We start from the raw sequence: 23,559 nt of genomic DNA, 5'->3' as shown, positions 1-23,559 counted from the left end.
ATTAAATTTAACCATATTGCTACACTTAGAAGCGCCCCTCTTCTCTTTTATACTCAGCTGTGACTTGAGGCTACTTGTATATCAAGACATCGCTTGTATATCAAGTCAAAATTTATTTGATAATTTTGCTTGTCTTGCAAAGCGCTCTTAAACCAAGTTACTCTCAAACCAAGGTTTTACTGTGTATATATGTATATATGACATTTTTTTAAAGTTTTTCCTATACATGCATTTGGGAGAACCAGTCGAGTTTTTCTTCTACTAGAGCAAGATGGACTAGACTGAGATATGATTTCCCATTGGCACCGGGGAAAAAAGAAAGGATATATCTCCCCCCGGGAACACATACAGCAAACAAAAAAATTACCTAAAAGAAATAACAATAAAAAAGTTTTTCCTATACATACACTTTAAAGAGAACCAGTCAAGTTTGGCCTTTTGAAAGAAATTGAATTAAATTAAATATTTTTATATACATTTTATATTTTCATCTTTCATAAGTTACCCTACACAACTTTAGTAAAAGATTAATTTCTTGTATGGCGTCTTTTGTTTTCTTTAAACTGACACTGTTCAGCTTTACACAGTTGTCAAGTTACAATGTACAGTCAATACAATGAAAAGATGCTTATGATACCAGATTTCTAAAAAAGAGAACAATTTGGTTTTTGCTACCTGTAGACCTATAACTTTCATGTAATTTCTGTTCCAGTGAGAGTGGCTCAGACTCGGGTAGCTTCTATGGCTCTGTGGAACGCCCCATCGCTATTAAATACGTCCAAAATCCAGCCGAAGGTAATCGTTAATGTCCAATTTGTCTTCCCTTTCTTTTATGATGTATTTTACAGCAATTTTTAAGCCATAAAAAATAACTCACCCTAGCTCCACCGCACTGTGGGAAGATAAAGAGCTAAGTGTCGGTGCTCAGGCTGAACGTCCAAACCAAATGTTATATGAATAAAGCCGGCACACGAGAAGTCTTCTTCCAAGTAAAATTCTTTATTCCAACATGGATAGCGGTGACAACATGACAAAATCTGACGCGTTTCGGCTTTACGGGTTCCTCATAGCATGCTACGAGGAAGGCATAAAGCAGAAACGCGTCAGATTTTGTGCAGTAGGAAACTGGCTGTAAAGCTGTAAGACTTCACTGCCGGTTTCCCTTAATCAAGATGGAGGCGCCAGCACTCGAGAGCTGATTCAAGAACTGGCTCGGGGGAGGACACCGCTGGATGCCTGGACAGGTAAGTGCTGTAATAGTAAAAGTCAGCAGCTACAGTGTTTGTAGCTGCTAACTTTTAATTTTTGTGAGTGGGGGCCGGAACTCCGTTTCACCCTTTACAGCCCCACTGCAAGGGATATTTTTTTTTTCTGCCCAGAGTTGGGTTTTAAGACCCTGTTCACACCTGAGCGTATTTCAGCTCGTAAAACACTCATCTCTGAAGTCTCAAAACGCCCAACAAGCAAAATCCTATTCATTTCAATGGCCCCTTGTCACATCTGAGCGTTTTGTTGCCTGAAGCAAAATTCCTGAAGCTCAAAAAAGTACATGAGCTACATGATGCCTACCTCCAAACACCTGCAAAAAACGCCTGAAAAACACAGAAAAAAATGCCCAAAAAAACACCTGAAAATGATATGCTCAGGTGTGAATGGAGCCTAAGGCTGAGTTCACATCTAGGCTTGCTATTTTTACAAGCGTTTTCAGGCGTTTACAGGTGTTTTTAGTGCAGGCATTTTTAGGTTGACAAGTGAATAATGAAAAAAAATGAAAATTTCTGTAACCTGCCAAAAAAGAAGCTCATGTACTTTTCTGAGCGACGGGCGTTTTGCTTAACCACTTCAGCCCCGGAAGGTTTTACCTCCTTCCTGACCAGGCCCTATTTTGCGATTGGGCACTGCGTTAATTTAATGGACAATTGCATGGTCGTTCGACGCTGTACTCAAACGAAATTTACGCCCTTTTTTTTCCCACAAATAGAGCTTTCTTTTGGTGGTATTTGATTTTGATTTTTATTTTTTGCGCTATAAACAAAAAAACAGCAACAATTGTGAAAAAAAACAATAATTTTCACTTTCTGCTATATGACATTCCCAAAAAAAATTAAAAAAACAAAATTTTTTAACATTTTAGGCGAATTTGTTTTCTGTTACATATTCTTGTTAAAAAAATCGCAATAAGCGTATTTTGATTGGTTTGCGCAAAAGTTATCACGTCTACTAACTACGGGAAAGATTTATGTCATTTTTATTGTTTTTTATTTTTTTACTTTTTTTTACTAGTAATGGCGGCGATCTTCGATTTTTAGCAGGACTGCGACATTGCGGCGGATAGATTGGACCCCTAACTGACATTTTTGACATTTTTTGGGGACCAGTGACATTACTACAGTAATCAGTGCTAAATAATATGCAGTTACTGTATAAATGACACTGACAGGGAAGGGGTTAATACTGGGGGGTGATCAAAGGGGTTAATATATGCCTAATATGCTAACTGACTGTGTAGGGGGGGGGGTTCTGTGACAGGCACAGAGAGATCGCAGTTTCAGCTTAGCTGAAACTGCTTATCCGTCCCTAGCTGTCGGAGAGAAGATCCGCCTGCTTTGTTTACATAAGCAGGCGGGTCTTCTCTCCCTTTCCCAGATGATCGCGGGAGGGCAGCGGCAATCGCTGCCGCTCCTCCCACCTCCCATTGTGTTTAAACCACATGCACACCAGTCAGGTAGTACTACGTGACTGGACGCAGCCAAGCCGCCCTGCCGCAGTAATATTACAGTGGGCGGTCGGCAAGTGGTTGAGATGATGGAACGCTCATATGTGAACAGGGGCCATTAAAATGAATGGGATTTGTCTTGTTGGGCGTTTTTAGAGCTGAGGCTTAGAGCAGAAAATCGCCCAAAAATGCCTAGATGTGAACAGAGCCTTAGGCCCCTTTCACACAGGTGGACCGTTCAGATCCGCCTGTCAGTTTTTTAGGGGGATCTGAACGGTCACCCCATGCATCTCTATGGGGCATCGGATGTCAGCGGAGACATGTCCGCTGACATCTGATCCAATCCGATCCGTCAAAACCCTATTTTCCATCCGTCTGGTGGATCGGATGAGAACAGACAGACGGTCCGTTCCCATCCGATTCTCCCATAGAGAACAGCAGGGACCTGACAGCTCTGTCTCCGCACACAGCACGGAGAACAGCTGTCATCCTGCTCAGCGGGGGATTGGCGGATTGATCCCCCGCTGAAAAAAACGGACGGACTCCCTGTGTGAAAGGGCCCTAAGACCTGTTGGTGGACTTGACCACTGATCTGTTGTAACTCGCATTTTTGTGCGGTACCGCCCCCCACTTTAGGAAACATTAATCTACTTTTACTTAGAAGGGGAAATCTAGGTAGGATATTTTTTTATAGTTATGCAATGTAAATGGGATCATGTAACTAATATAAAGTAAGTGATATCCCAATTTGGATGCAAAGGTGGAAAAACACTTTACCTTCACAGTGTTCAGGATAATCTTTATTGCTGGCGTGTGTCAAATATTTGAGTTAGTCAATAAATAAAGAAAATATTAACCATGTAATAATAAAAAGGAATGCACTGCCTATATAACTTCCCTTTGTAAGTGATGTAATGTTGGGTAGGATTGCATTGTTTGCTTTTTTCATTTACCAGCAAACTAACTCCGACAATGATTCACCGCATTCCTGTGTAAATATATCATCCTTTGAAAACAGAAGATATTTAACCAAGGCAGTTTAGAGGAGAGTATATCTTTCAGAACACAGATTAAACTAAAGCCTCGTACACATGCGTCGAAATTCGTCAGGGAATTTTCATCCGACGACCGATCTGCCGATTTTCGGCTTGTTAGTATGATGCTTCCGACAACAGACTCCGACTTTTCGGCCAAAAAAATTCTGGTGTGCAGAATGACATCACTTCTGAAGCAGAATTTTGTCGTGCGGGAAAATTTGTGTGCAGTCTAGGAACATTCCAACCAACAAAACACAACTCTGGACAAAAGACTGACGACCGGTCGGCGGAAATTCGTTGCGTGTGTACTAGGCTTTAGGATGCATTCCAACAGAGCAGACAAATTACTGCCGGGTAATTCAAAAAAGCCTAGTTTATGCTTGCATTGGGGGGGGGGGGGGGAACACATGGCTGAGCCGTGTTTTTACTCCCCTCCCAACTGCTACTCTTTTAGCTGCAAAGGTAGCAAGTGGGGGTGTTCACAAATGGTGGCATTTGCACAAATTATATCCGCGGTCTTGCTCAGCAGGTGATACCACCTATTAAACACGGCCCATTCACCAGAATCTATGTGAGTGCAGCACAGTAATGCTAGCCATGGATCAACATTTGTAAACCAGCCCAAAGTAAAAAATATTGATTTTCATTTTGTTCCCTCCTTTTCTTCTATAAGCACATTACACTGGTCAGTAGGTCACACAATTTACATCAGTGTCACCCGAGGCTGCTTACTCCTAATTTGGACTACAGAACCCCATCCCCTTTCCTTACCTTGAAAACACAGAGCGGTGCTCTGTAGTTCACAGAGGTAAACTGATGAGGGCTGATAACAATGTTTGAGGTATGAATGCAGCAGAGACAGAGTGCACAGGGATCACTAGATTTCTGGCAGGAGATTTTTTTTGCAGGTATTGAACGAATCTAAAAACAAAAAAACCCTTTCAATAGTATGGGTTCTTCAAACTATGGCCCTCCAGTTGTTCAGAAACTACAACCCCCATCACGCCTGTGAATGTCAGAGTTTTGCAATGCCTCATGGGATGTGTAGTACCGCAACAGCTGGAGGGCCGTAGTTTGAGGATCCCTAGGTAGAGTAAATAACAGACCAAATAGGAGCAAATGTGAAAGTTTGTTGTTCGGGTTTACAGTTTTCTTTAAGCTTTCATGGACCATCAATTTTATTCATGTAGGCCAGCCCTGGAGAGGTTTTAGTATGTAGCTTAAAGCAGTATTAAACCCTAAATAAATTACAATTTACCAATTCTTAGATGTGGTGGCTGCATTTGTTTTCTCTTTTAGGGTCCTTTCACCTCTATGAGAGAACGGATGAAAACGGACCACCTGTCCGTTTTCATCTGATCCTATCCCATCCGATCCTCCAGCGGATGAAAAATAGGGTTTCCATCCATCTAGATTTCACAGACAGGATCGAATCGGAGAGCAGTGGGTATCAGCGGAGATGTCACCACTGAAATCCGCCGCTCCATAGAGGTACATGGAGCATCCGATCAGGTCCGCCTGAAAAACTGACAGGCGGATCTGATCGGAAAGCCCGTGTGAAAGGCTGTAGGCTTTTTTTTTCTTTATTTTCACCTGTTTATCATGCCAGTAAGTTTGCTTTTTTTCCCCCTTTTTTTAGTGACTGCTGGAGTGTGGCTTTAATTTGCTAAGTCCACCCAAATCTGCTAATGCATTTAATACTACCCTCTCCCCAGATTGGCAATGCTGCAGTCCGTGGGTGGCTCTGTTGCTTCTCCATTCAGAGTGGAGACACCCTAAGATAGAAAGCATGTTTCTGGGCACACCACTAGGTGAAAATATGAGGAAAAAGGCATACAAAAAAGAAAATGAATGCAGCCACCACATTTAGGGATTGATATAATATTATGTTTTTGTTTTTAAGGGTTTAATACCGTTTTAGGATGAAAAGCTATATTTACTACATACAAGCAACAGTACAAAAGGAGAAGTACAGCCAAAGCTTGTTTTGCTGTACTTCTCCTGTGGATTACAGGAGTGCAGTTTGTTCTGCACTACTGTGACCCCTTTCAGTAGACAGCAGGCTGAAGCCCGCTGTCGGCTGACGTCACAGAGCCAGTCCAGGCTGAGGCAGGATCGTGACAATAAAGCCGGGATCCACCCACAACCCTGGAGCGGCACCTGGCTCAGCCTCTCAGGGAGCTGCTCCTGCCCCCTTCACAGCCCAGTGCTCCAGTGAGTGGGGGGGGGGTGGGGGGGTGAGGGTGAGACCAGGGAGCCGGTGACTTACAGTCACCAGCTGTCTGCTCACGGAGTTCTGAGAACCGAGCGATCAGCAGTGTTTGATTGCTCAGTTCTCAATCTTAGAGCCGGCAGGGGACTGATGCAATATTCACCTCCTAGGTAAATATGATTTCGGTAAAATAAAAAATTACAACTTCCCTTTTAATCAGAGCAGTTTTACCTAAAGATTAGGATTTGCATTTCTATCCATTCAGTGCAGAGATTTACACAACTCCGCCACACGAACAAGCCTGTCTAGCAGGGGAGGGGACCTACATGTCTCCTCCCTACCAGGCAACTAGACAGTGAAATGAGAACCCTTTCATGAAGTAAGGAATTATAATAATGCTATTATGGGGGTCATTATATTAAACATACAGTACATGTGTTAGCAATCATGTGAACAGCAGCCAGACTACTAATCCTATTCTGTATCCTAACAGATAGCTGGAATGATGAAGATGATGAGGAGGAGACTGACTATGAAACGCCAGATGCTGCAGATTGTAAGCAAGTTATATGTGAATGCTAGATTGGTGTAAATGATTAGGTGCATATAAATGATGATAAAATATATGCCCTTACTTTTTGATGAGCAATCGATCTCTAAGGGCACGACCTGTTACCAAAAATGTGTGTAGCCCTTTAAACAATGATGAAGTAGTTCAGTATTCTTGCGATCCTCCACCCCTGCATTGGAAAATAGCCGCATGACCAGTGCCGGGACAAGGTCATCTAGAGCCCAGGGCGAACATGTCAAATTGCATTATGTGCAGGGGCTGACTGGCAACTTCTGGCCCAGGGCGCAAGTAAAAAACCAGAGGCCCGTGGTGCAGCGATTTGGCCCCCCTCCCACTCTCCCTCTTCCTGGCCTCCTCCTGACCCCCAATCCAGGCTGAGGCTCCACTTCAGGTACTCTCTACTCACCGGCTGAATCCGGGTTCCCAACCTGGCCAGCAAGGGGCAGTTGGGGGGAGCTGGGACAGCTCAGGTAAGGCTGGAGGACATGCTGGGGCATGGAACCGGCCTCTGCTCAGACACAGTGCCTGGGGGGGGGGCCTTGGGCGGGTTGCTTGCACTCTGTCCTTGTCTTCAACCCGCACTCAGTAGGTCAGCAGCAGGGATTTTTTACTTCTCTTCACTAGAAAACTTTAGGCATGTCTGGCAGAAGTGGTGAAGCTTTTTTAAGGGGCATCAAAGCGCCCCCCCCCACCCCCTGGCCCAGTTCTCCCCTGATTACGTGTCAGCAAAAATCCCCCTCCCATAAAAATCGATAACCGATCTGCATGTGCAGATCTTTGCCCCCAGCTGAAATCCTTTGTCCCCATATGCCCTCAGCACAAATCCCCCCCCCCCCCACAAAAAAAAAATTCTCCCTACCAGCACAAATCCTCTAGCCCTCAAATGTCCTCTCTGAGCACAATCTCCACTTTACAAATTCCCCCTAGCACCAATTTCACTTCCCACCAATTTCCCTTCCCCCAATTTCATATTTTTAACACACATACACCTCCAACCCCCTTAAAAAAATGAGCCCCAATAAAGCTTTCAGTTTGATTATGGTAGCGCAGTACATCTAAAGCAACACACAAGGTACTAAAGAATTAAATTATTTGGTGTTTTTCTGGTTGATTCTTGACCACTAACATTCTAGCTAAGTACATTCTCCAAGGTCTATCATTTACATTGCAGGCATCTAACCTCTAAAAGCGCAATTTTACCATTCAGATTGAATACTGCAGTTTAGTATGTAAAGATATCGTTCAGCCACATTGACCATAAGGATCCATTCATACTTGTGTGACTTGCCATGTGACTCTGGACACACAGGGGTTGATTTATTAAAGGCAAATAGACTGTGCACTTTGTAAAGTGCAGTTGCTCCAGAACTTAGTAAATGAGGTAAAGCTTCAGTTTACAAGGAAACATCCAATCATGTGCAAGAAAAAAAAAAAAAAAAAACGCATTTTTGATTGCACATGATTGGATGATGGAAGTCAACAGAGCTTCCCCTCATTAACCACTTGTAAGCTCTAACGAGCAGGGCCCTCTAGTTCCTCCTGTTTTGAAATGTATTGTAACTGTATTGTCTTCCTTCACATTGTAAAGCGCTGTGCAAACTGTTGGCGCTATATAAATCCTGTATAATAATAATAATAATAATAATACCAGATTTTACCATACCAGATTTTGCTGTCTTACGTCCAGGCCACTTTTTCGATTCGGCGCTGTGCGACTTTAACTGACAATTGCACGGTCGTGCGATGCCGTACCCAAACAAAATTTACGTCCTTTTTTTCCAACAAACAGAGCTTTCTTTTGGTGTTATTTGATCACCTGTGCGATTTTTACTTTTTGCGCTATAAACAAAAAATAGCGTAAATTTTGAAAAAAATAACTATTTTTCAAATTTTTTTATATGAAATTCCCCCCCAAAAAAATGTAAAAATCAATTTTTTTTAAAATTTTTGGCCATTTGTTTTCTGCTACCTATGTTTGGTAAAAAAAAATCCCAATAAGCGTATTTTGATTGGTTTGCGCAAAAGTTATTGCGTTTACTAACTAAGGGAAAGATTTCTGTCATTTTTGGTGTTTTTTTTTTAACGAGTAATGGCGGCGATCTGCGATTTTTTTTCTGCGGGACTGCGACATTGCAGTGGACAGATCGGACCCTTGACTGACATTTTTGACACTTTTGGGGGTACCAGTGACATTACTACAGTAATCAGTTCTATAAATATGCACTGTTACTGTAAAAATGACACTGGCAGGGAAGGGGTTAATTTTATTGGAGAGGGAGGGGGTTAATGTATGCCTGGTGCTTACTAACGTGTGTGGGGGGGGGGGGGTGACTGAGTGACACAAGGACAGATCGCAGGTTCAGCTATGCTAAACCCTGCAATCTGTCAGTGTTTGTCACTTAGGAGATCCGCCCGCTCTGTTTACACAAGCAGGCGGATCTCCAAACTCGATTCCCCGACGATCAGGGAAGAGCAGCGGCGATCGCCGCCGCTCCTCCCCTGGCCCGACTCCCGCTGTGAATCAATACAGCGAGAGCGAGCCTCCGGCGGCGGGCGTGCGCCGCCCACAAGGGGAGGAGTCCAGCGACGTATGTCTACGTCGCTGGATGATAACTAACCACTTTGCCGCAAGTGGTTAAAGCCCCGTACACACGCTACGAATTTCCGCCGACCGGTTGTCCGTCTTTTGTCCAGAGTGGTGTCTGTTGGTTGGAATGTGCTCTAGACTGCATACGAATTTTCCCGTATGACAGAATTCTACTTCAGAAGTGATGTCATGTGTTTGATTGCTTTCTTTGTGTTCTTTCGTCTCTGAGCATGCCCAGTCTTGCTCATAAGATTTTTCCCAGTCGAAATCTGTACTAATGAGACGAAAATTGGACGTGTGTTGACGGAGGACAAACATTTTAATGCCTGCACATCAGGATTTTGTCAGCCGAAAAGTCGGAGTCGGCTGTCGAAAGCACCATACTAACAATCCGAAAATCGGCAGATCGGTCGTCGGACGAAATTTCCCTTCCGAATTTCTTATCGTGTGTACGGGGCTTAACCATGCTCTGGAGCAACTGCGCTTTCAAAAGTGCACAGTCTATTTCCCTTTAGTAAATCAACCCCATAAAGTCGCATGACAAGCCGATCCCATGTATTTCAATGGCAGCCATTTCAAATCTATGTGATTTAAAATTGCAGCAACTTTAAAAAGATTCCTTCACTACTTTGATGCGACTTTCATGCAACTTGAGTGTCATAGACTGCAATGTAAACTCTCAAAAGTTGCATGAAAGTTACATCTTAACGTTATCAATGCCACAGTTGGGCAAAAGTCAAAATCAACATCCAAAGTCGCATCCAAGTCGCACCCATCCAAAGTTGCATCAAGGTTACAATGTAAAGTCACAATGAAAATCGCAAAACTTTGGAGTTGTACAAGTGTGAATGGAGCCTAAGAAAAGAAATGTATGTCTTGCAGTAACACACAAAGGGGGGGATTTACTAATATGTGGTGAACACAGAATCTGTGTCCATAGTAACCATACAGCTTCTAAACTTAGCTTGTTCAGTTAAAGTGATATTAAAGTCTCGTCTTTTTTTTTGTTTAAAAATAACAAAAATGTCATACAGGTAAGTATGACATTTTTGTTATTTTTAAACCAAAAAAAGATGAGACTTTAATACAGCTTTTGCACAGAGCAGCCCCAAGCCTCCTCTTCTTGGGTCCCTCGCTCCTGGCTCTTCCCTCCTGTCACATGCCCTAACAGCAAGCAGCTTGCTATGGGGGCACCTGAGCCGAGCTGCTGTTCTGCGTGTCCATTCAGACATGGAACCGCGGCTCGGCCCTGTCCCCTCTCTCTCCTCATTGGCTCACTGCATGTATTAACCTTCCTAGTGGTATTCCCGAGCGTGACTCGGGGTTACATTTCAGAGCCAAAAGCGGTAACCCCGAGCCACACTCGGGGTACCGCTAGGAAGATCGCTGGATCCTGGAAGAGGTTTTACTTACCTTTTCTCCGGGATCCAGCAATGTATCCCGGCGGTGTGCGGCGGCGGAGCTCTCCCTCGATCGTCTGCGAGCCCCGGCTTCCGTCTCTGGCGACGTGACGTCCGCCGGAGGGTGGAACCGGCGGCAAATTCAAATGTAAAACACACCAAACACACTGATACAATTCAAAATAAAATAAAATCACATTACATTGCCCCCCAGTGCCCTTTCCTGCAGTTTTACTGTACTTTTTATGTATATATATATGTATATATATATATATATACAGTATATATATATATATATATATATATATACAGTATATATATATATATATATACATACATATATATATATATATATATATATATATATATATATATATATGTGTGTATATATACGTGAATCTTGTGAATGAGCAGCCCAAACCAATTGTATACATTATATATATATATATATATATATATATATATATATACATAATATATGTATACATACATATATACATATATATATATATATATATATATATATATATATATATATATATATATATATATATATATATATATACAGTTGGTTTGGGCTGCTCATTCACAAGAATTACATGCAAAATAATGGTACCGCTTTCAGCACCTAAAATCCAAAAGAATCATACCACCAGGGAGGTTAAGATAAAAAACGTTCTGCCTTTAGAACCACTTTAAGCTTTGACAATAAAACCTAGAAGCTGATTGGTTTCTATGCACAGCTGCAGCAGATTCTGATGTGCATCAGTTTTTAGTAAATCTCCCCAAAGACTTGAAGGCTGTTTTATTAAATTGCCTTGGTGTTCTTATAAATTGTAACCACTAACAATCCAATCCTCTCCATTTCAAAATGGAGATATTTTTAAAAACATGTTACTTAATGATTCCACTGGGTTTTAATTTAGTGAAATATTTTATGTTGTTCAGATGGTGCACCAAGCTATCCACCACCACCAGTTCCAATTCAAGCAAAGGCTGAAGATTCCCACATAAGACGATCAGTATCCAGTATTGTAATGTCAAAGCCACTTCCTTCTCTACCGACAAAGGAGATATCTGATTCAGATCTGACACGCCCAAGGAAGGAGTCTGTTGGTCAAACCAAAATTGAGATAGATGTGAAGCCTCCTCCGCCGATCCCTTTTTTTCCACCAGCTCACAAGCCATATAGCGTTAAACCTCCTCCTCCTCCTCCACCAATAAGCGGTGCAACTGACAGGGCTGATATACAGCCGCCGCGGCCCAGAAGGTCTTCCTCTGGCCCCCCCATTTTACCATTTCAACCTCCGTCTCCCAGGTTGGATTCACCTGTTACTAGCTCCAAAACGGAACCTCCAAACTGTGTAACTACAGATGAAATGCATAATATTTCTCAAAATCCTATAATGGGAAATGACCTGCTAAAGCAAGAACTGAGCAACTTATTTAAAAAGCCTTCTCCACTGGTACCATCAAGGCCTGCTGTACCTGCTATTGAAAAACTACCAAATAAGCCTAGCCACACAGCACCTCCTTTACCACCAGTAAAACCTCCATACCTGAAGGGAGAAGACAACACTCCTCCACCTGTTCCAAGAAACAAACCAAGAATATCATTTAATGAAGACAAATCCCCCGAGCACCCAAGCTCTCAGCCAAAAATTGGACCTGCTAAGCCGCCTCCTATCGTACCTAGGTTACGCCCACCAAGGGCAGATCATGGATTCTCACAAATGATGTAAGTAATATTATTCAAGATGTTATATAATATTTATACATTTATCTCAGTTACTATTCTAACCAAAATAATAGGCTTAGCACTTAGAATAGGGGTATCTGAGTGTCAATACTCTGGGGGAATGGGGCTGGGATCTAGGGAAATAATTAAACAATTTTAAGGAGAAGCATGGGTATAAAAAACAAAATAAATCTATATACTCACCTCTATGCTGCAGCTGTCCCACATCGGCTGTAAGACTGGGTGATCACATGACTGTTGATCGCTCAGCTCTCGCTTGGCTCAGAGGGGACAGCAGTGACCGTCAATTACACTCTCCACCCAGCTCCTCTAATGGGCCATACACACTATAAGATTTTCTGAAGACTTTTTCCTTTAGACTTACCAAAACCATATAATATGAGGTCAAACCTAAACACTTTCAATTTGTATGCAATCTGGCAGGCCCTTGCACTACATAGAAAAGGTAAATCTGAAGGAAATCTAATTACAAAAGTTGGATAGTGTGTATCCAGCTTAACACTCACTGGAGCACTAGTCCGGGTGAGAGGGGCGGGTGCAGCTGGCTCTGGCCTTCAGCCATGCTCTGGGAGGTGGAGCCAGCTTCCAATCAGGCAGCTGGGTGGATCCTGACAAAATTGTTGGGATCCTTCCAGAGTCTGGAGTGACTCTGCTCTGTCAGCTTATAGGGGCAATAGCCACTATAATCTGACTCTGGGTCACAGGACAAAGTAAATGTACTCCTGTGACCCACAAGAGAAGTATGGCTGAAAAAGCTTTGGCCTTGCTTCTCTTTCAAAGGATTTTCAAATGATTTTAACTCTGCAATATTGACTTTGAAACATACTGACGTTGAATCATTTACTTTATGCGTCAGATGACATGCAGGTAACATTGTCAGTAATTGTACCTTGATTCTATGTTTTGATTGCACAAAAACAACAAACATAGCAAAAAATATATTATATAAACTCTATGATATATTAGCTTGTGAATTCGTAATTTGCAGTTTCATTATAAATGGATATGATAAAATCCTCATGGTTCTCATCCTCATCCGTTTGGTTTGGGGATTATGAATAGGTTTGAGTAAAAACCCTTGAACCTTTCGTTTTCTGGAACCTCGGTTATCACCCTCTGAGCTCTCAGCTGGTCCAATGCCTGAAAGAGAGAGCTTTATTTTAGGGGATCTGTTGGTATAATTGACCTAACAAACATGTGGAGCACCTCTCCACCTTTTTTAGACACTGTACAACTGTACACTGTATCAAGTACAGCAGCAATAACAGTTGACGCGTTTCACACCATAGTCTGGTGCTTATGCTAGGATTAAGCACCAGACTATGGTGTGAAACGCGTCAGCTGTTATTGCTGCTGTACTTGATCTCCACATTGCTGTATGAGTTTTTTATACACAATAAAGGGGTTGCATCTGGAGTGTGGCCATCCAGGACATTTTTGCTTTACTTGCTATCTCTTTACTGTAGCTGGAAAAAAAGAAATATAATTTCCCTTACGCTAGAATTAAACTATATGCATAAGCAAAATGTTTTGTTTGTTTGTTTTTTTTTTTTTACGTTTTAGGGTATGGAAAAGTTAAAAATCTGTTTGTTTATTTAGTTACTTTTGTGTCCTTTTGGGGATTTCCCTTTACTTACTGTTCTAGAGAAACAACAGGAAGTGAGGGGAAATCTCTACTAAGGTAAAGTAGTGCCTCTCTTGGACAGTTGTCACTGGAATGGTTATCCTTATTGAAAGATGTCCCCTCTATTTCTGTTTTTTGTAACAACTATAACATTTTGGATGTCCCATCCCTTTTTTCCTGTGGGATGATGGTCACCAGGACAAACAGAGAGGCCGAAACTTGCTAGCAGGGACTCAGCAATAAAAAGTTTGACAGGGGTTCTAACTGATCCTGTCTGTATGCAAAATTCAAAAATTTTGGCTATACATGCACTACATAACTTGGGGAGTTCCTTTTTAACAGAATATTTCATGCTGTTTTCCAGGAGGTCACCACCTGATGGTCAGAGCTTTATAGATAAAACAGTGGAAACTCCAGTTCGACCATCAAGGTTAAAAGATCTGCATGAGGAAAGTGACAGTGACGATGATTATGAAAAGGTATGCACTATACCGTAGCATTAAGAGATTCAAAGCCATTTTGGCCAAATTCATTTATTCCACAGGCATGGCAATCTAAGAAAGTCTTCTTTTTCATATTTGACATGTTGGCAAGTCTGTAAAGTATAACATGTTAGGTTTTTCAATACCAGTATGTGCAGCTTTTAAAGAAAACAGTATTCAATGTGTGTCAAAAAACTAGAGGTACCTTTACCTATGGATTTCCATAGGTTTTTACATCCTGCCTGTAGTGAAGCGACAGCACAGGGACATGAAGTAAGCTAACTTGCCTACAAAGTAAATGTAAACCCTGGCTGGATGACAGGAAATTCACCAGCGCTCTGTTTTAATAACCAACTGCCATTTTTAAAGAACATTTTTTTTTACCATCTTTCATTATTTTTTGTTGTGTCTCTGCCGCTGATCTCCTGCGGCCTCTCTGCAGTCATGTCAAGCCTACATGCACTCCACCCAGCAAAATGGCTTCATGGCATTTCTCAAGGAGGGTTTCCTACAGGTGACAAAAGTGGACCACACCTGTGTAATGTGTGTTGAAACAGCCACTTGTCTCCACTGGAAGCCAGTGTAACCGGGTGTAAATGCGGGAGAACAAATTGGAGACGGCACAGCGTTGTCACCCTAAAACAGGACCGTCATAGCAGGACTTCAATAAAAGCTGCAGATTTACAAATATTAAAAATGGCATTTAAAACAACATTACCAAGCTAAAGCTTATATGACATTTTAGTTATTGAGTTTAGATATACTTTAAATCCATGCCAATTATTTAGAGTGGCCACATTAGTTAAAATTCAAATATATACATTTTGAGATGGAAAAACGATTACATTCATTTTGAGTAATTGGAAATTGAAGTGCCATGTTGTTATATTTGATTCCCCCTAACATGTAACACGTCAAATAAAAATTATAACATTAAGTTCAAAAAGCTAAAATAACAACAACCTAATTTAACTTTCTGAACTGTGTGTTATTTTTATTTTTCATGTTACATGTTATCTCTGATGAAGGAGACAGACATAAAGCCTCTGAAACGCATTGGTTTTGCAAACATTTTATCATCGAAATAAACTTGCGCTGGGACATTTATGGTGTGGTGCTTCAGTTCCTAACTACTCATCCCTACCACAACCCAAAGTTATTGTGGAAGCCCCACGCTGGGCAGAAGATGCCAGGCTAATATTCAGATTTCCAAAATTTACATTTCTGCTGCAATGTTGGATAACAATAAAGAGAATACAAAGTAATCATACAAAGAATCCTCAGGGTTCCAGTGTATCCTATCCAGTTTTGTAAACATTAAAGATGTTGAAAACCCTGAGTGCCGGTTCACATATATGCGATGACAGACATTGAATGTGATTCGCAGTGCACTGCTCTGCAAATCACATGCGATGTCTGTGCAATGTGAATTCAGCCATACAGATTGTATGGCTGAATTCGCATCGCATTCGGACACAACTCGCACAGGATCCTTTTTTGGGTCCGCACCAGAATTGGATCGCATGGTGGTTCACACCTATGCGATCCGATTCATGTCCGAATTGACAGTTCCCACTGCGATATGCGAACTGATCTGGGGGTGTTGTTAACTTTGTATTGACACCCCCAGCGATTCGCATATGGCAGTGTGAACTGCCTGCGAGTTGAATGAGATGTGGGAACCCACAGTGGATTCGCAAAGTTCCCGCATCGCATATGTGTGAACCGGGACTTACATATACCCAGTAAAGGGAAGCAGATGATACACAGAGATGAAACAAATCATCCTCCATAAGCTGTGCCTGTTTATCTGCAGCCCTCTCTTCTCTACAGCCTTCCAAAACACACATTTTACAATGCATCTCTCAGCTCTATAAGACATGGGGTGGGGATCTGAACTCTCACACACTCCCCTCCTTACAGTACACAGAAAACGTGCATGGCTGTGGCTTTCAATCACAGACTGTGTGCTAGAGCTCTTCTCTCCTGTCATCAATTATCGGTTGGAGACAGAAAAGCTGTCAGAAGTGACTCATGATGATAACAGAGGAATGAGGCAGCTAAGAGAAATCAAGCTCAGTGATTTGGATAGAGCCACGTACATAGTATAGAAGGATGAGCTTTGTTCATATTTCATGTCTGAGGTTCAAAACCTCTTTACATTTACTTTGACCTTATGGCAATTTTTCAAATACAAAGATGGAGTATTCTCATGAGGTCAAAATACAAATTGTGGCTTAGTAGAATTTTTTTTTTTCAAATATTTTTATTAGAGAAAGAAAGTTTGAACAGATAAACATCACATGGTATACAGTCATAGTAAGAGTAGTATATAAATCCAAATACATTATATAGCATTCGAAAATGATTGTAGACAATAACATAGTTAAACATAGCGACTTTGGCTAAGTATACATGGGTAGGTTGTCTCGCATGGTACGGGAAGAGAGAACCACCCTAAGGGTCGGATGACTCTATACTGGTTTATGTGATGTCATACGAGTTGATCAAGACATACGATACACCTAGAAGTCTTGGAAACCATTGCTTAAGCTAGAGGAGGGACGGGTAGATAATATAGGCGCTTTTCCACTGCATGGTACGGATCGGTTTGGCTCGGTTTGGCACTTTTCCACTGCATGGAACGGTTCGGTACGGTTTGGTACAGCGGCGCTTTTCCACTACATGGTACGGCTCACTTAAACAGTACCACCTCGGTTGGGGTTCCAAGCAATCCGTATCGATACCATATCCCACAATCCTTTGCATGCAGCATTGATTGTTTGTCACTACTAGCCGACAGATTGGTCAGAGAATCGTTGTAATCCCACCCACTTAGTACTAAGTACTACAACAGTGGAAAAGCAAACCGAGCCGAGTAGAGCCTATACAGTGTTGAAAACTGCCGACTCGTACCACGCAGTGGAAAAGCAAACTGAGCCGAGCTGGGCCAAGCAGTGCTGAGTAGAGCCCAGCCGGTACTTGCAGTGGAAAAGTGCCATAAGTCGACAGGGTAACTTGGTCGAGTAAAGACTGGGAAACAAGGTAGGTTAGCCTATGAGGGTTGAACTTTCAATTTGCCCAATGATTAATGGATGCCTGTAGATACTATTCGGTGTACTGAAAGGCGGACATTATAGTTGTAATTTCCGTTGGAGAAAAGGTGTATTCAATGTATTTACGCCATCTTTTAAAGAATTTGTGTGTGGTGGTGAAGTTTTGTAGAATAGTGGTCGTTCTCTCCCTGTAGAGAAGTGCTGTGAGGTAGTAGAATTTTTTAAAAAGAGATTTGCAGTCTGCACAATCCTTTGATTATCTTGAAATTCTCTCCTGTTCCTGAGCCCCACATGGGCTGTACACAACTACCAACTTGGGAAGCAAGAATGGTCCTCCCACAATGCAAAGCATCATCTCAGAAGCTTATTGAATATAGCTTGGACTGTGGATCCAACCTATGTAATGACCCATTAATGTTCAGTTCTAGTGACAGAATGTTACAATTGATAAAATGTTATAATAAACAGGCAACAGAACAAATGCTTTATTTATTGATTTATTTATTTATTTTATTTAATACTAGTTCACTAACTAAGCTACAGTATACCTATAGCAAATAAAGGCGTCAGTACTAACTAGTTGGATTTCTTTTTAAGGTATCCTTGCCTCCTTCAGTCTATGTGGATACATGTGAATCCTCAGATGTCGAGAGGTAATTTGTGTTTTATTTTAACTTCACTGTCCAGATAAAAATACATTTGTTAATCCCTTCACACCTAAGGGTAAAACAATTTAAAGGGTAAATGACTAAGCACAATTTTGCAATTTTGACATGTGTTAGTAAAACCGTACATATAATCACAACTACTTTGTGTATCCTGGTGGATTAAACCTTGCTTTTTCAGGACAAAGTGGGCTTTCATTTGGTAGTAAATAGGTATGGATATCTCCTAATTTTTTTTTTTTTTATCAAAGGAAAACTGGCCCAAAATAGTAAAAAACAAAATAGTTTTTTTAAAATTTAGCTGTATATTTCTTGTTACTACCATAACCTTTCACCAAAGGACAAGCCAAAATAAATTCTCATGCTCTTGACGATTGCAGCAATACCACATATATGTTATTTGTTGTTTGTACCCGTAGTACAGCCCAGAAGCAATAGTGTGCATTTCGCTTTTTTTATTTTTATTTAATGCCTAAAACTTAACAACGCTAACTGACACTGATGCTAATTAAAAAAATAAATAAAAAATCCTGTCCAAAATATTCTGATCCTGACCTTTGACTCTTATTTGTCCCAAACACTAACCCTGATACTAACCTAGATCGAACCTTGATCTAGGTATTTTTCTTTATTTGTTATTATTTATTAAAAAAAAATTACAAACACTTTGATTTTCTTTCTGCAAGGAACTAGAAAGCTACATTGTATCTTTCTTCTCCATTCACAGAAAGAAAAAAACACAGGGGCAGACTTCACAGTGACTGATCACTGTGGTAGCCAATCAGAGGCTATCACAGCATTCAGGTGACCCGGAATCAGGAGATCTGGGTCCTGATCGTTAGTATGGGGCCCGGGGCTTTCGGTGAGACCCCTGTCTCTATTCTGGGAGTGAGCCGTGCACAAAGGGAGAAACACTTATATGTGGCCCCACGGAAAAAAGCCCACTTCTGTGAGGCCGCATATATGTGTTACATCGACGTGAAAGGGTTAAGCAACAATTCAAGATTGTATTGGGACTCATTTCTGGTAAGTTGACAGCTGCCTAGGATAAAAAGTTACTAATATCACAAAGGCTTTCTATGGCCCCTTTCACATGGGCTTTCCAATCAGGTCTGCCTGTCAGTTATTTAGGTGGACCTGATCGGACACTCCATTCACCCCTATGGGCAGGGCTGGCCCTACCATGGGTCCCACTGCGTCCATTGGACCCAAGCAGAACTTTGAGAGGGGCAGCAAATTGATACCCAAGATTTTTTTCCAGCAGTTGTGTGTCATCAGTTTTCGGCTCGTTATGGGCAGGATTTCCCCATCTCATATTGCCGCCCATAGTGCAAACTGATGACTATGAGGAGGTGGAGGGTCTCCTCCGGGGAATGGTCCTTATGTGATTGTGGTGTGCGCAATGACCTCAGACATTCAGACAAACAAAATAATACTCAAGTTTGTGGTTTGGAATTGAACATAATGGTATGTCACATAATTGTGCATGTAGACTAGGTGCTGTTGCATATAAATCTGACTTCCTGAAACATTTAATTTTAGTTTTAATTATCATGATATAAAATAAAATTGTGTGGGCCTTTTGGTGGGGCAGCATTTAATTTTTGGACCCAGGCAGCACAATGTCTTGGGCCAGCCCTGCCTATGGGGCAGCGGATGTCAGCAGTGGCATGTCCACTGACCCACGCTGCTATCCAATCCGATCCGATCCTGTCTGTGAAATCCAGACTGATGGTAACCCTATTTTTCATCCGTCTGGTGAATTGGATCGGATGGGATCGAATGAAAATGGACAGGCGGTCCGTTCTCATCCAATCTCCCATAAAGGAGAGCGGGACTCTGACAGGCCCGTCTCAGCACAATGAGCGAAGATGGACCTGTCATCCTCCTGCTCAGCGGGGATCGGCGGATCTAATCGGATCTAAGCGGAGGCTCCGGGCGGAACTCCCATGTGAAAGGACCCTATGGCTGGTTAAAGGTCCTAATAATACTTCTGATAGTAAAAAAACAGGGCAGAAGTTTACCATCATCAACTTTCTAAACCTAATTAAACACATTAGATACACTACAATGCAAGTTAATATGAATATGCGGCAACCTCCATTTTGGGAGGATCTTGAGTTTGGAAAGTATTACTATTCATATCAGCCAAAGTTCACTCCTGCGGCTGCTTTGTAAATATTTCTGCGCAGCAGGCAGAAGAGATAATACTCTTGTCCCTTGTTAGGCTGAAGATAAATAAATGCATTATTTTTTTTTCCAGGATGTTCAAAGCTATGGATATCACAGGAAGCCCTCTGAATGGACTCTTCTGCATAAGAAACTCTGCAAAGGCCGGAAAGGTATTACTATTTCTGCATACACAATTTTTTACATCTTACCCTTTAGCTTTCGGTTTTATACAGCGTGTATTTTCACAGCAATTTCCTGTTTCCTGATGGCCAAGAAAATCATTTGTAAAAACGTCAGGGTCAACTCACAGTAGGACTATGAGGCTGCAAAGATTCTGAGTTAGCTGAATGCAACAAATTTTTCAATGTGTCAGTCCCTTAAATTAAACTTGTCTGTGGTTTTCATTTTATAACTGACAGTAATCTTCTCTTCTTTCGTAGGTAATAGTGGTATGGGATAAACAAGATGTAAAGTTAAGAAACTACCGAATATATGAAAAGGTTTGTACAACTTCACCAAAATAGATTTGTTTTTGAACCACTTGAGCTCTGGACGATCTTACCCCATTCGTGACCGAGGCATTTTTTTGCTATTTAGCACTGTGCTACTAACTGGTAATTGTGCGGTCATGCAACACTGTATACCAGGGGTCTCCAAACTTTTTTAAAGAAAGGGCCAGTTTACTGTCCTTCCAACTTTAGGGAGGCCGCACTGTGCCTTGTGGTAGTAAACAATGCCAGATCTTTGGTATTAGGGGGAGATATAGGTGATGTTTGTGTGAAAAATGGTGCCCCAATTTTTTGTCAGTGGAAGGAATTATGCCCCATTGTTGATGTCAGTGGAAGGAATAGTAGCCCATTGTTGGTGTCAGTGGCAGGAAATATGCCTCATTTGTTGGTGTCAGTGACAGGAAAAATGCCTCAAGGCTGGATAAAGGCAAGCAAGGGACCACATAAGGCCCCAGGACTACAGTTTGGAGACCACTGCTGTACACAAAAGAAATTTATATCATTTTTTCACACTGATAGAGCTTTCTTTTGGTGGAATTTGATCACCATTGGGTGTTTTTTTTTCTATTTTTTACTTTGTAAACTGTCAGTACTTTGCACTTGTGAAGATGGCAATGACATTTCTTCCCACTATGCAACCATTGTGTGGTTTCCTGAGAGAAAATTAGGTACATAACTCCTAAAAAATAATATTAAAAATACAGTATAAATAAATTGTGACAAAACCGATGAGAAAAACAACATAAATGGGTATTTTTTGATAAAATAAGGTTCAGATTTTGGTTTTTCAGGGAGATGCCAATCTGACCATCCATAGCCGGATTAGATGCCAGCTGACACCTGCTGGCATCTGATCCGGTCAGCTAAAAACAGATGGCTGGGGATCAGTTCGCCATCCATTCATTGGAACGGATGACAGTAGGATCAAAAGGAGACAGGCAGTCTGTTTCCATCTCACCACCCCATAGAAAAGAGCGGACTGTGTCTGTGTCCGCTCTGCAAAGTGGAGCAGACATGGATCTGGCATCCGCCTGCTCAGCGGGGATCAAGATACAGATCCCTCGCTGAGCAGACGGATCCACTAGGCAGAGTCCGCCCCATCTGCAAGGGACGATCAGGTAATTTGCTTTGTCTACGTACTAAACTGTGTTGGGCAAGGTTGCCCAATGCATATGATGTGAATGGGCCCTTGCAGTTGTATTTGATGTTTGTTGCTATAATTTCAAACATGTAAAATCTCATTTTAATTGACCTCTGTTGTTTTTGTAGGACACAAAAGTTTACCTGGAAGGAGATATACTGTTTTCAGATATTGCAGATTTGGTAGAACACTACTATAAGAGCCCATTACCTGGCCACAATACCCTAGTCCTAAAACACGCCTATGGGTGTATGAATAACTCCAGGTGAAAAGACCACCATTTAAGATAACAGAATCATTGGAATTTGCCAAGATTATACAAGTGGAAAAACCACATCACAGGTATGGTGCCCTTCTGCCCATCTCTAACAAAGACTTAACATAAATGTTTTAGTCTACAAAATATGATGACTGGAGGACCAGATTACGAGCAACAATCAATGAGGAAATACAATCTTGGTAATTTGCACATTTCCCCTCCAATGAAAATACAAAATACAGACCAGTAGAATGCAAAGAAGGAAGAATGTGGGAAAAATTGACAAGAAGGAAGCTCCTTATCCTGCCACAAGCTGGGCAGGAAAATTCCTCAACTCTAATCCACTTTAGTAATTATCTCCTCATAAGGCCATGGCCTAAAATGTATGGTGGATAAATAGCCAAGAGCCACTGGGAAGTCTAATGTACTATTTGCTTATCGTTGGAAAATTTGAAGACCTTTGTCGACGACAAGAAACATCAATTCAGAAAGTATTTGACACCTGATGCAGGAACTGATTTTGTGGACTGAATCAGTCGTCAGCAATTGCTGGTTATAGATGTCTACTTAACTAATTGGTGTCTTGTATCCTGTGAACATGCATGAACTGCGCCCCTCTTTTCTCTGATTATCTCTACATTGAACATTGGAGCATCAGAAGAATATCTCCAAGCCAACCAATGTCATCTGTTGCTGTCTTTGCACTGCATACACTACCTTATTGGTACCCAGAGCTGTAGAATTGTATGGATGGTACCCAGAGCACATGAACAGTATGGACCGCCTCATGGGGCTACATGTAAAAAAAGTCATAGTTTGGTATGATAAAAAGGCATATTTGCTCACTCTTCAGAGTCAGTTCCATATGATTTGTTGTTTCCCACTAAATGTTTTGTCAAGGAAGATATATTACTTTTGACCTACATGTATATTATCTTTTCAAGTGTATGTTAAGCCAAATTTTATTTCTCGTATGTTTGGCATCGCACCTTACTGTATACAGCTTCTGAAGTGCTACTGCCAAGGTCTCCAAGAAATTTGCAACAGGTCCACAATTTGCTTAAGCAAATTGTACACAGTGATGCTTGATGCCCCAAAATAATGGAAAAGCAGATTTATGGTTTACATACACTTTTTTTTCTAGATTATCTTCACTGTTAAAAATGTTTTATCTGCTTATACTGGCACAACACAACATTTTCAGGCAATTTAAACCAATTTAACCTCATTTATTTAGAGTTTGTCTGCAAAAAAAACATAGAAAGTCTTGATCCATTGTTGATAGCTGGTTAATTGGTATAAATAAAGTTTGTGTGTTGCCAGCATTAGATTATTCTCAATTACAGGAATATTAGTCATATATCATATT

The 23,559-nt window shown here is 41.4% G+C and overlaps 1 protein-coding gene across 1 annotated transcript in view; it reads left to right on the top strand.

Moving 5' to 3' along the window:
* SH3BP2 (SH3 domain binding protein 2) overlaps nt 1-22,224 on the top strand; it is a 56,756-nt gene extending 34,532 nt beyond the window's left edge. The window contains exons 6-13 of the mRNA XM_082243195.1: nt 713-795; nt 6,459-6,521; nt 11,472-12,261; nt 14,271-14,385; nt 18,042-18,097; nt 20,373-20,451; nt 20,722-20,781; nt 22,060-22,224. Of these exons, the coding sequence (XP_082099321.1) occupies nt 713-795; nt 6,459-6,521; nt 11,472-12,261; nt 14,271-14,385; nt 18,042-18,097; nt 20,373-20,451; nt 20,722-20,781; nt 22,060-22,200 (1,387 nt within the window). The 3' untranslated portion in view covers nt 22,201-22,224. The remainder of the gene's footprint in view (nt 1-712; nt 796-6,458; nt 6,522-11,471; nt 12,262-14,270; nt 14,386-18,041; nt 18,098-20,372; nt 20,452-20,721; nt 20,782-22,059) is intronic.
* Nucleotides 22,225-23,559: the final 1,335 nt, after the last annotated feature.

This window comes from Pelophylax lessonae (assembly GCF_965119305.1).
Source record: "Pelophylax lessonae genome assembly, chromosome: 1".
Taxonomy (NCBI): Eukaryota; Metazoa; Chordata; class Amphibia; order Anura; family Ranidae; genus Pelophylax; species Pelophylax lessonae.
Note: the sequence above shows the minus strand (reverse complement) of the source record. Positions and strands in the feature narration are given on the sequence as shown.